An 11,698-nucleotide genomic window follows, 5' to 3' on the forward strand; every position below is an offset into this window, starting at 1 on the left:
CTCTCTCTCTCTCTCTCTCTCTCTCTCTCTCTCTCTCTCTCTCTCTCTCTCTCTCTCGCTCTCTCTCTCTCTCTCTCTCTCTCTCTCTCTCTCTCTCTCTCTCTCTCTCTCTGCCCAGTTGACCCTCAGTGGACAGCTTCCCGCAGGGCAGCCACACCTAATCCCTCTGTTTTTCAAATTTCTATCGATTTTTTCGCTCAAATCAACAATTCTTTTTCGATCTCTCCCCTTATTTATCAACTTCTCTCTTTTTTCAGTCCAACTCACAATGAGCAATTACAACGACGACTACAACCGCCGTGGTGGCGGTGGAGATCGTGGTGGCTACAATCGGAACAACTACAGTAATCGTGACGACTACAGGGACAATTCACGTGGTGGTAACGACTACAGAGAAGGCCACAATGACCGGAACAACTACCGAGGTGGCGGCGGCCAGGACAACTACAACCGCAACGATCGCGGATATGATCGTGGATATGATCGTGGACATGATCGTGGAGATCGCGGACACCAAGACTACGGTCGTGGAGATCGCGGACACCAAGACTACGGTCGTGGAGATCGCGGACACCAAGACTACGGTCGTGGAGATCGCGGACACCAAGAGTACGGTCGTGGAGATCGCGGACACCAAGACTACGGTCGTGGAGATCGCGGACACCATGGACGTGAAGACTACGGTCGTGGAGACTCCGGCCGCGGCGGATACGGTCGAGGAGGCTACGGCAAGGTGGCTACGGTCAAGGATCTCGCGACAACCTGTCCCAGCAAATGGACCGAATGAGCTTGAACGGTGGTGGTCGTGGCGGTGGCAACAACATGTACGGATCTCAGCGCGAGGGTCGTGGCGGCTACCGTGCTCCACAGCGATGCACAGCCGGGATGTCCAACCTCGGCGAGCTTGCCGGTGGCGCCGACCATCCGAACATGCCAGTGGCCAAGAAGGACTTGGCCCACAACCAGCAGAAGTTCTACGAGCGCCCGGACACCTCGGCATATGAGAATCCTCGTTGTGGGCAGAAGATTGAGCTTCTGACCAACCATGCGCTGGTTCACATGCCATCCACACCAATCGTCCTCTACGAATACAACATCGATGTCTTCAAGGGAAGGAAGAAGTTAGAAAAGAGGGAAGAAGCTGGTCCAATGTTCCGGGAGATCTTGCAAACGGTCCCGAAGCACATCTTTCCGCCAGCCACCGATTTCATTTACAACGATGTCAACTTGATTTGGTCGACTATGAAGCTTCCGAGTCATGAGAGAAAAGTCGAAGGCCGAAATCGAAACTCATTCTACTACAAGTACACTCGCTGCGTTGAGCTGAAGTTTGAGCTGGCTACGAACTGTCAGGATAGTCAGCTGATTTCGACACTGGTGGATGCGATTGGGACCGCGAGAGTTACATGGCCAAAGTGAGTTTACTTTTTTTTTTACTAATTTTGAGCTCATATATTTCGGTTCTTGTGCTACACATCGAAAAGTGGTCAACTAACAAAATGTTTATCATTTTATCACCAACGTTTTATTAGTTGATAGTTTTTTGATATCTTNTACAGAAACCGAGATATATGAGCTCAAAGTTTAGGTGGCCTTTAAAGACGCGGTTTTGCAAAAAAAATTAAGAAATGTGTTCCTCAAATTTTAAACTGACCATGTGAAGCAAAACGTTTTCTGCAAATCTGTCCATTTTTAAACTTTTTGCTCATCTTGGAGCTGAGATACAGTCGTTCAAAGTTTCTGGTGGCTAGAGACGCAGACGACGAGATACACAACGTCTCTAGCCTCTTAAACTTCAAATGACTGTATTTCAGCTTGTATATGAGCTAGGAACTTGATTTTCAGTGCAAAATACAGTTTTGTATTTGTATTTTATTGCAAAAGTAAAAAAAACGAACAGAGGCTTTTATTTTACACTAAAAATCAAGTTTCTAGCTCATCTAGGAGCCGAGATACAGCGGTCTAGAGTTTGGTAGAATAGAGACGCAGTGTGTCTCGTTGTCTGCGTCTCTAGCGTCCAAAGCTTTGAAGCGCTATATCTCGGCTCCTAGATAAGCTAGAAAATGGAAAATTGAAAAGAAAAAATTTCAAGCTTTGAAAATGAATCAAAAATCAAATTTCAGACAAACTGGCAACAAGTTCTCTGTCTTCAAAAGATCCATCTTCCTGCTCCAAGACCGTCTCGACGAGGGAGCTTTCGCCGACGCACCGGTCTTTGTGAAACTTCGAAATGGAGTCGACGCCCGTATCGGAGTCTCCATGGCTATCCGGCTGAATCTGCGAGTTGGAATTACTGCTTGCTTTGATGGTAAGTTCAATATACAGCACCGTCAACTAGGAGCCCAGATATCTCGGCTCCTGTAAGAAATATCGAAAAGTAATCAACTAATAAAATGTTGCTGATAACATATTAACAATTTATCAGTTGACTACTTTTTGATATCTTTTACAGAAAATCAGATATAAGGGCTCAAAGATGGTAGTGTCTGAACACATTAACCTTCCCAAACTTTCAGTCTCCCACACGCTATTCACTCGTCCAGGCTATCCACTGGTCCGTCTTTTCTGGGAGCTCATCCAAGGAGAAACTCTTGAAGACGACCAGATTCTCGATGGACAATGGGATGCGGACATGCAGTTGGCTAGACCGACAAAGAGGAATATCGAACTGATGTCCAACGTGCTTAAGAAGATGACGCTGATCTTCTCCCCCGAGGATGGCATCACAATTGACGAGAAGGGAAAGTACCATGAGACGGATTTGAGAAGATTGAAGACCAGAGGCCGCGAGTTCAAGTTCTATGAGTTGGGGCCAGATTCAAGCTTTCAGTTTTTGGATGAGAAGGCTGGAAAGAAGATCACAGTCGCTGAGTACTTCCTGGCTGCGCACAACTACCGTATCCGCTATCCAAATCTTCCATGCCTCCAGAAAAAGCCATCAAAGATGAATCCACATCGTCTTGTGCTCTTCCCAATGGAGCTTGTCAGCTTGCTCGTCGACCCGATTCGTTTCACTGGAGCCGTCACGGAGAAGCTGAAGGGAGACATGGTGAAGTACACTACTCTCTCCGCCGTTCAGCGTCGCCTCGTTCTTCAGAATGTGATTGCTCAGAAGGCAATCGGAGACTGCCCTCAGATTGTGGACAACGAGGATCGCTACATGAAGAATCATGAAATCAAGATTGAGAAGGATATGTTAACCGTCAAAGCGTGCCTTCTTCCTCCGCCAGAAGTCGTTTATGGAAACTCGACGTTCTTGGATACGGAGCATCGAGGACAGTGGGAAGCAGTGATCAATGATCCGATTCGTACGGTCCTCGAGGACGCTGTCTACAGAAGAAACCGGAATCCAAATGCTCCAAAGCTCAAAAAGCGTCTGTTGGGATCCATTCTCAAGATCGGCTCTCCTATGAATAGCACCGTTGGATTCGACATTGATGAGTGAGTGATTTTTTAAAAAGATTTTATAGAACTCCCAATTTTCAGCTCATGTTATCATAATCTGATGCGCGCCATCCACGAGGCCGGACAACCGGTCTGCTGGCAGAATCCAGAGCTCGGCCAGGCGGCAATCCAAGGAAGTATGGAATATCTCCAGAAAAGAGACCAGCCTGGAACCATCATGGACTGGTTCAACAGCCTCAAGGAGAATCTCGACGACTACAAGCAGAGCGAGGACGAGGTGATTGTTCCATTGGTCTTTGTGATCTTTGAAGTTCGATTCACCACGTTGAATCTTCAACGCCAGGATTTCCAGAACGATTACAGTGAGTTATAGTTTCTGGCTCTAGATTCTTCAACTGATTAATTTTTTTTAAAGATCTGTTCAAGTGGCTCGCAGACAATCATGTAGGCATTTTCACCCAGGGAATGTTATATAAGACTTTCAATGGCATTGGCTCCACCCCTGCCACTTGCAAGTACACTAGCCAAATCGTTGAGAAAGTTCTTGGAAAAGTTGGAACCACCCATCGTCGTCTGGAGAGAAATGGAGAGCACAAGTCGTGGAAGAAGATTGTAGTCGAACCAACTCTTCTCCTCGGCGTCGACGTCTCGCATCCATCGACCAGAGACTTGATGGGAGAGGATCAAGTGAAACGCTTGTCGGTTGCCACCGTCGTCGGAAACATTGATCTGGACTGCACCGAGTATCGCGCGTCGTCCAAGATTCAAGATGTTGGCGAGGAGAGAATCGTCCGGTTCGAGAATGAGATTCTCGAAAGAATCAGCGAATTTGTTCAGTTCACTGGCAAGCGCCCCGCCCACATTGTCATCTACAGAGATGGTCTTTCGGAGGGAGACTTCCAGAGAACATTGTACGAGGAGAAGAATAGTGTGAACATGGCGTGCCGCTCGATTGCTGCGGACTTTAACCCCACACTAACCTACATTGTTGTCACCAAACGTCACCATACCAGATTCTTCTTGAAAAATGAGAAAGAAGGATTGGCGGAGCAGGGCTACAATGTCCGGCCAGGAACCTTGGTGGAGGATACAGTAACCACCAAGAACTACTACGATTTCTTCCTAACCACTCAAGTTGGACAAATGGGACTCGCTCGACCAACCCACTACTACGTGTTGCACAATAATTGGAAGGTTCCGGGAACATTCTGGCCAACCGTGACCCATGCTCTCACGTACTTGTTCTGCCGAGCAACCACCACTGTCAATCTTCCAGCTCCAGTCCTTTATGCTCATTTGGCAGCTAAGAAGGCCAAGGAAACAATGGATGGAGCACTTTATGCCAATGCGTAAGTTTTTTGGTATTTTTAGATTTATGGAAAAATCGGGAAAAGGGGTTTTCAATAAATTGGCATGAACTAATTTTGGAAATCTAGGTCATGTCCTAATTTTGAAAATATAAGTCTTGCCCATATGTTTTTCGGGAATTTCCCGAAGTTATTCGATTACTGTAGCTTGTCTATGAACAATGTTACAAGCTAAAAACCGTCTGAGCTCGTTTCCTGTTGAGGAATTCTATATTTTGGAAATTGGATGAAATATTCAAATTTCGACCGTTGAGAGTTTTGAAATGAGCCCAAACACGACTAGTCTCCGCCCATTTTAACTTTTTCCGGCGCGTCGCGGTCGTGCGTCGCGTGTCGAATCGTGTTTATACTCATTTCAAAGCTCGAAACGTGCCAGACATGAATTCGACATCAAATCTCAATTTTTCCGGCGCGTCGCGTGCCGAATGAAAATTTGGAAGTGGGCGGAGCCTAGTCGTGTAAAAATGTAGAAAAATCGGGATTTTTTTCAAATTCATGATAATAAATATATTTTTTCAGTCTCAATGGAAAGTTCTTGGACACCTCCTCGTTCGCAGACCTCGCCCAACTGGAGAGATGCATCAAGAACCACCAGGAGCTGGATGGCATGACATTTGTCTAATTGCTCATAACTACTAACCAAAAACCTCCCCCCTGTCTCATTACCTCACATATTTCAAAACTTTATACCTCGTTATTCATGTACCTCGGACACCAATCCCCCTTGATATTCTCTAATAACCATTCAAGTTTGTCCCAAAAACCTTATTTTCTCACAGTTTTCTAAAATGCCCTCGGAATCTTGTACCTCTCCCCATCTTCATGTCCCATTGACACCAAACCCCCCCCCCCCCCCCTCGGATTACTTCTAATAACCTCTAATAACTATTCAAGTTTGTCTTCTATAGTTTGAATTTTATAAATTGTTGGTTGTCAATTCAAAAATGGCTTATCATTGGAATTTCGAGGTCCTGGACCATTGACCAAGGGTCCGAAACGGAAAAAATGAAAAATTAGGGTTACTGGGTGTTAGCTTCAAGAGTATTTCGTTACTTTATACCATTTTTGTAGTTCAGAGTCCACAGTTACGGTAGTTTGAAGTTTAGTCCAGGTATTGTAGTTGGGAGTTCTGTCCAGATAAGGTAGTTCGAAGATACAGGCACGGTAGTTTGAAGCTCTAGGCATGGTGGTTAGGATTTTAATCTAGGTACCGTAGTACAGAGTACAGTCCAAGTGCGGTAGTTTGGAGCTACGCTGTCACTCGACTAATAAACTATCTCTCTTTAAAGGCGCATATCTCAAAAACTGACTGAACTATTAAAAATTTGTGAACTAACAAAGTATAGATCATAAAGTTTTACACATTTTTGTGGTTTAAAATATTTCGATATATTTACGAATAGCAAAGATATAACTATTCGAAGTAGACCCGATTGGAAGAGTGCGAAAAGCGAGAGCGACGATAAAGCAAAAAATAGATCAAATCGCGCCGAAGGCGCACCAGTCAGCTGTTTGAAGCGCCGGAGGCACGGCAAACAGTCTGGTAGAGCACAAAATTCTACACATTTTTATAGTTTAAAATATGTTGACATCTGTAAAACTAGCAAAGATATAAGCGTTGGAAATTTGCCAATACACCTTTATGCCAATATGCGGACTTTCGGTAGAAAAACTCCTTTAAGCATGTTTCAAATAATTTTTGAATATGAAAATTTTGAAACGCTTTTTTCAGATTCTTCCAGTCCTTTCAATTTCCTGAAGACCTCCGAAACCAAAAAATTTCGAAAAAAAATTTCTGAAAAATTTTTCGGAAATCCTAATTCCATAGGATCAAGTCGTCACCATGTCTCCACCCACCCATAAACGTCACTTCCACATGTTTGTCTGTTTCATTTGAATTTTAAAAATTTGTGAGATCTCTCTCTCTCTCTCTCTCTCTCTCTCTCTCTCCAGAAGCACCTTCCTGGCTCCGGAGAGAAGGGCGGAGTCTAAAAGATTGCTATTTCAAAATATAGCCAATCCGATAAAGTGTATATAGCCAGAGTGACATAATTTGATTTTCATTTAGATGGAAATTTCCGGAATTACGATTACGTATAAATGAGGAGGAGGAGCACTGAATTGGTATATACCAATTCAGTGAAGTGCTTCTTCAGAAATGTTGCTTTTTCATTATCATTTTGGTTTTGCAGAAAACATTTTGCAACGTTTTTGAAGTGATTCGGTTTTCGCAGGATTCCAGGAGTTCTTGGATTTTTCGGAGTTTTAGGATTTTGTAGAATTTTTTGTTTAGTTTGAAGAGATCATAGGATCTTCTAGGATCTTAAAAATCTGAAAATCAGCATGCCTTGATTTTTTAGTTTCTAAATTGTCCCTATGATTTTTAGATATCACTTTCATCGATCTCTGAATTTTAGGATTTTCAGAATTTTTAGAATATTTTAGAATCTTGAAAATCTGAAAATCTGAGAATTCCCTTAACTTTAGAATTCAAGAATGATTAAGATTTTCAAGAATCCTGAAAACCTGGAAATCTGAATTTTTAGAATTTTAAAGATTTTTCAAGATCTTGAGTGCCTGAAAATCTGTAAAACATAAAAATTTTTGGATTTTCAGATTTTCAAAGTTTCAGACCATTTTTAGGATTCCATTTTTGCAGAATTTTCGGGATTTCAGAATTTTCAAAGCTCCTAGAATTTCTAGAATTTTCTAGAACCGAAAAACGCAACAATAATAAGTATTTTGAACGTTTTCAGAATTTCGAATTTCACATTTTTTGAACTTTTCAGTGCTTTGAGGCAGTTTTAAAAACGTTTAAAAGTCTTACGATTTGTAGAAAATTTTGAGTTTCGAGAATCTGAAATTTCTAAGAATTTCAGAATTCTAGGATTTCAGAATTTTGGGAATTCCAGAATTTCAGAATCTCAGAATTTCCGAATTTCTCTAATTTTCAAATTTTGAGATCACAACTACCCGAGGTGGTCAAAAATGACGACCGGCCGGTGGTCGAGGGCCGGCCATGAGGGTTCTCGCAGATGTTTCCGTTTGAAACTTGAATCATCTACCCAATGTTTTCTAGTTTTCTTTTCCTCTCATTAAAAATTTCCACCTGTCTGACCGCACATTTTTTTGCTTTCCCTACTACTACAGAAATCACAAAAAATGTCTCATTAGCAGAAAAATGCATTTTTAGCATGAGTAATCTAGAAAACGTCAGGTGTGTGTTTTCCGTTTCCAGTTTTTTTTTGTCTATTTTTGAAATTTTTCGTGATCATTTAAGAATTCAAAATTTGGGCTTCTTTTGAGAATTCCTAAATAATAGGAAACCCTTCAAACATGTTTGATTCTTTAGAATTTCAATTTTTTTCTATTTTCGAAAATGTATATTTTTCAAATTCCCTCCAAAAAGTTTCTCCACTTCTTGGTCCACTTTTCCCACCAACTATTTCATCCATAAATTGTCTTTTAAAAAAACTAAAAAAATTAGTCAAAATGACCAAAACGAGGAAGCCCCATCTTTTTAGTCTTTTTGTTGTTTTTCAAAAAATTCCAAAAAATAAAAATTGAAATTGAAATTAGACCCAACATTGAACAAATATTTTTGTGTTATTTAATCTTCTTTTTAATCAATTTTTGATTTCTTCGCCTGGTATAAATATCCATTTTTTCCCAAATCTTTTCAAAAATTTCAAAAACATTTTCAGACGGAAAAATGAACAGCTTCTTGACCTTCTTCTTGGTCTTCTTGGCTCTTTTTGCCATGCCAACTGACGCTTTTCCAGGCAGACTTCCGGAGAGAGTGAGTCCCCCAACTTTGACCTCATTTATCTGAGTTCCAATAAACGTTATCCAAGAGTGATAAAGTAATAAAATATTTAGAATTCTATGATAAACATTTTATCAGTTTTTCAGTTTTTGATATCTCTTACAGGAGCCGAGATAATTGAGCTCAAAAATTAAAGTTTTTTTAAAGATATTTTTAAAGATTTCCTAACTTTGAGGTCAATTATCTGGGTTCCTATAAAAGTTATCAAAAAGTGATAAACTAATAAAATATTTATAATTCTATGATAAATATTTTATCAGTTTACCACTTTCTGATATCTCTTACAGGAGCCGAGATAATTGAGCTCAAAGTTAGGTATAGGTTTCAAGCTAGTTCTTTTAGTATTTTCAAAACGGCCCATTTTCTAGCTCTAAAAATCCTGGATTTTAAAAATTACAAATCTTATTAAGTTGTTCATTTTTTAATTGTTCAAATGTTGCATTTTTGAAATATTCAAAAAAACATTTTTTCAAAATTTTCAAAACATTCAAATCTCCAGAGAATCCGTGGCGACGTCGATTCGGTCTTCTTCTCGCCATTCAGAATCATTGGAAAACGTGCTCAGGTTTTGAGCCCGGCTTATGAGTAAGTTCCTGAAAACAGTCTAATAAAAATTAGTGAAAACTTTGAAATTTGAGAAACCTAAAAAAAATTTCGAGTTTCAGATTTTTAGATTTTCAGAGATTCGGATTTTCAAACTTTCGAAATTCCAGAATTCGAGATTTTCCGATTTTCCGAATCAGATTTTCAGCATTTTGAAAATTCAGAAAGTCTGATTTTCAGAAGTTCAGATTTTCAGAATCTCAGAATCTCAGAATCTCAGAATCTCAGAATCTCAGAATCTCAGAATCTCAGAAACTCAGAATTTCAGAGTCTCAGAATCTCAGAATCTTAGAATCTCAGAATCTCAGAACCTCAGACTTTCAGATTTTCAGATTTTCAGAATTTCGGATTTTCAGGAGTTTAAGAATCTCAGAATTTCCAAATTCAAGAAGCTCACAATCACAGAATTTCAGAATCTTAGGCAAAATATCTAGAAATATTTATTCCGCCTTCTTTTAAAAAAAATTCAATTTGAAATAAAAAAAACATAATTACAAAATTTATAAGTTTCCAGGAAATTCGTTTATTCCAAAATTTTGAAATTTTAAGATCCAGAATTTTTTTCTGAAAAACAATTTAAAAAAATTTTCAGCGACCTCGGCGAGTACCTTGTCAACCCGGACTTTGTCTAAAGTCTCAACCAATTTCGAATTTTCCGGAAATTTCCATCTCAGTCAATTTAATTTATTCATCCGCTTTTCAGATCTAACTTACTTTTTGAATACAAAATACCGCAAAAGCTGTAATAGAAGGGCTTCCACACTTGAGCTCAATTATCTCGGCTCTTATGCAAGGTATCAAAAATGTGTATACTGATAAAAAGTTTATTATAACATCATGAATATTTTATCAGTTGATAACGTTTTGATATCTCTCACAAAAACCGAGATAATTGAGCTAAAACTTAACAGTGTAGGAGCCCTTCTATTACAGGTTTTACGGTAACCCTTTTACTGTATGATTTCCCAGAAGAAAAATCCCCCCAACTTTTGATTGTCATCTTTTCTCCTGGCTAATAAAAATGTCAATTTTCTCAAAGAAGGAGAGTCATTTTGGGGACTACACACACACCCCCATAAAACCGCCTATTAAAAGGGTCCCCCTTCTTCTAAATTTATTTCATAAAATCCCGTTTTCTTTTCTTTTCGAGAACTCTCTCTCTCTCTCTCTCTTGCTTCTTCTTCTTCTTCTTCTTCCTCCTTCTTCAGATTATTTGCGCATCATGCTCCGTTGTCATGGGCGACGGCTTCTGTCCCTTTTTGAAGAGAATTTGATGTACTTGAGAAGAGAGAAAAAATATTTTTAGGCGCTCTTTTCTTATTTTGTTTTTATTTTTTCTTTTTGACTGGCCTATTGGAAGCTCCAGGCTAGAGATTCACTTTAAGTAGCTATCTGAAACTTGGTGAAATTCTGAAAAAGCAATTCAAACAATCACATGTTTGGTTGGATGATTCTGGAAACTGAGAGAAAAATTTATTTTTGGAAAATTTGAAAATGTGTTGTTCTTTCCAAAAAAAAAATGTAATTCGGTTACTTTGAGCTCAAATATCTCAATTTCTACAAAAGATCATTACTAATAACATTCATCAGATTCTGTAAGTGCGTATGTATGTAGCGCACCTTATCACCTATTCAAAGTTAACCGATCAAGCTGAAACCTGGACAGATAGATCGGAATTGTGTCTTAGTTGATGCCCGAACTTTTGGTTTTTCGAAATTTTGATTTAGGAGTCTTCTGGAGACGTTCCTTGGTTTCACCTCAGTAAAGGGTGGTGGGCAGAAAGGGCGATGGAGGAGGGCGACCAGAAGCCAGGAGGTTTAGCCCCGAAGGGGCCTAAACCGACTGGTATCAACAATTTGTCAACTAATAAAACACTTTATCAGTTTTTGCATTTTTGATAGCTCTTATAGAAATTGAGATATTTGAGCTCAAAGTTCAAGTATCTGAAAAGTTATTGAAAAGTGATTTTGGGTTCCTTAAAGGGGGACTCCGACCAGAAATTTTTTATTGCATTAAAATGTGTTGAAATTTATCTATTTTTCAAATATTATTGCGAAAAAATTTTACAAAAATCCGAAATCCCCGAAAAACGGCGTTGAGAAGGAAGAAAATTCAAAAAAATCCGGAATTCCCAAAAAACGGCGTTGAAAAGGAAGAAAATTCAAAAAAAGGTGCCGCCGGGGGACGAGGATTTTCAGTGAGAAACCTAGGCCACGGCACCTGACACATTTTTTTCAAGTCGCCGACAGTGGTTTTTTACGTTTTTTACCTGCCGGACATGAAATTGAAAAAAATCCGGAAAATTTGCCACATAGGAAAGGCGCCCGCTGCCGTGGCCTAGGTTTCTCACTGAAAATCCTCGTCCCCCGGCGGCACCTTTTTTTGAATTTTCTTCCTTTTCAACGCGCTTTTTTGGGAATTTCGGATTTTTTTGAATTTTTTCGCAATAATNATTCGGAAAATAGATAACTTTTAACACATTTTAATGCAAAAAGA

At 39.9% G+C, this 11,698-nt stretch overlaps 2 protein-coding genes across 2 annotated transcripts; both read left to right on the forward strand.

The window, feature by feature from the left end:
• Positions 1–268: 268 nt before the first annotated feature.
• Cbr-ergo-1.1 lies at positions 269–5,394 on the forward strand (the record flags this gene model as incomplete). The annotated part of the gene is given in 7 exon segments (XM_045241691.1): positions 269–754; positions 772–1,415; positions 2,124–2,308; positions 2,517–3,441; positions 3,487–3,767; positions 3,821–4,754; positions 5,292–5,394. 7 exon segments carry the CDS (start codon positions 269–271, stop codon positions 5,392–5,394), a joined length of 3,558 nt encoding a protein of 1,185 aa, XP_045091714.1.
• Positions 5,395–8,484: 3,090 nt separating this feature from the next.
• CBG25453 lies at positions 8,485–9,833 on the forward strand (the record flags this gene model as incomplete). The annotated part of the gene is made up of 3 exons (XM_045241692.1): positions 8,485–8,544; positions 9,098–9,183; positions 9,794–9,833. The coding sequence occupies 3 exons, from the start codon at positions 8,485–8,487 to the stop codon at positions 9,831–9,833; spliced, it is 186 nt and encodes a 61-aa protein (XP_045097976.1).
• Between the last annotated feature and the right edge of the window lie 1,865 nt (positions 9,834–11,698).

The sequence above is a fragment of the Caenorhabditis briggsae genome (assembly GCF_000004555.2).
Source record: "Caenorhabditis briggsae complete genome, chrII, whole genome shotgun sequence".
Lineage (NCBI taxonomy): Eukaryota > Metazoa > Nematoda > Chromadorea > Rhabditida > Rhabditidae > Caenorhabditis > Caenorhabditis briggsae.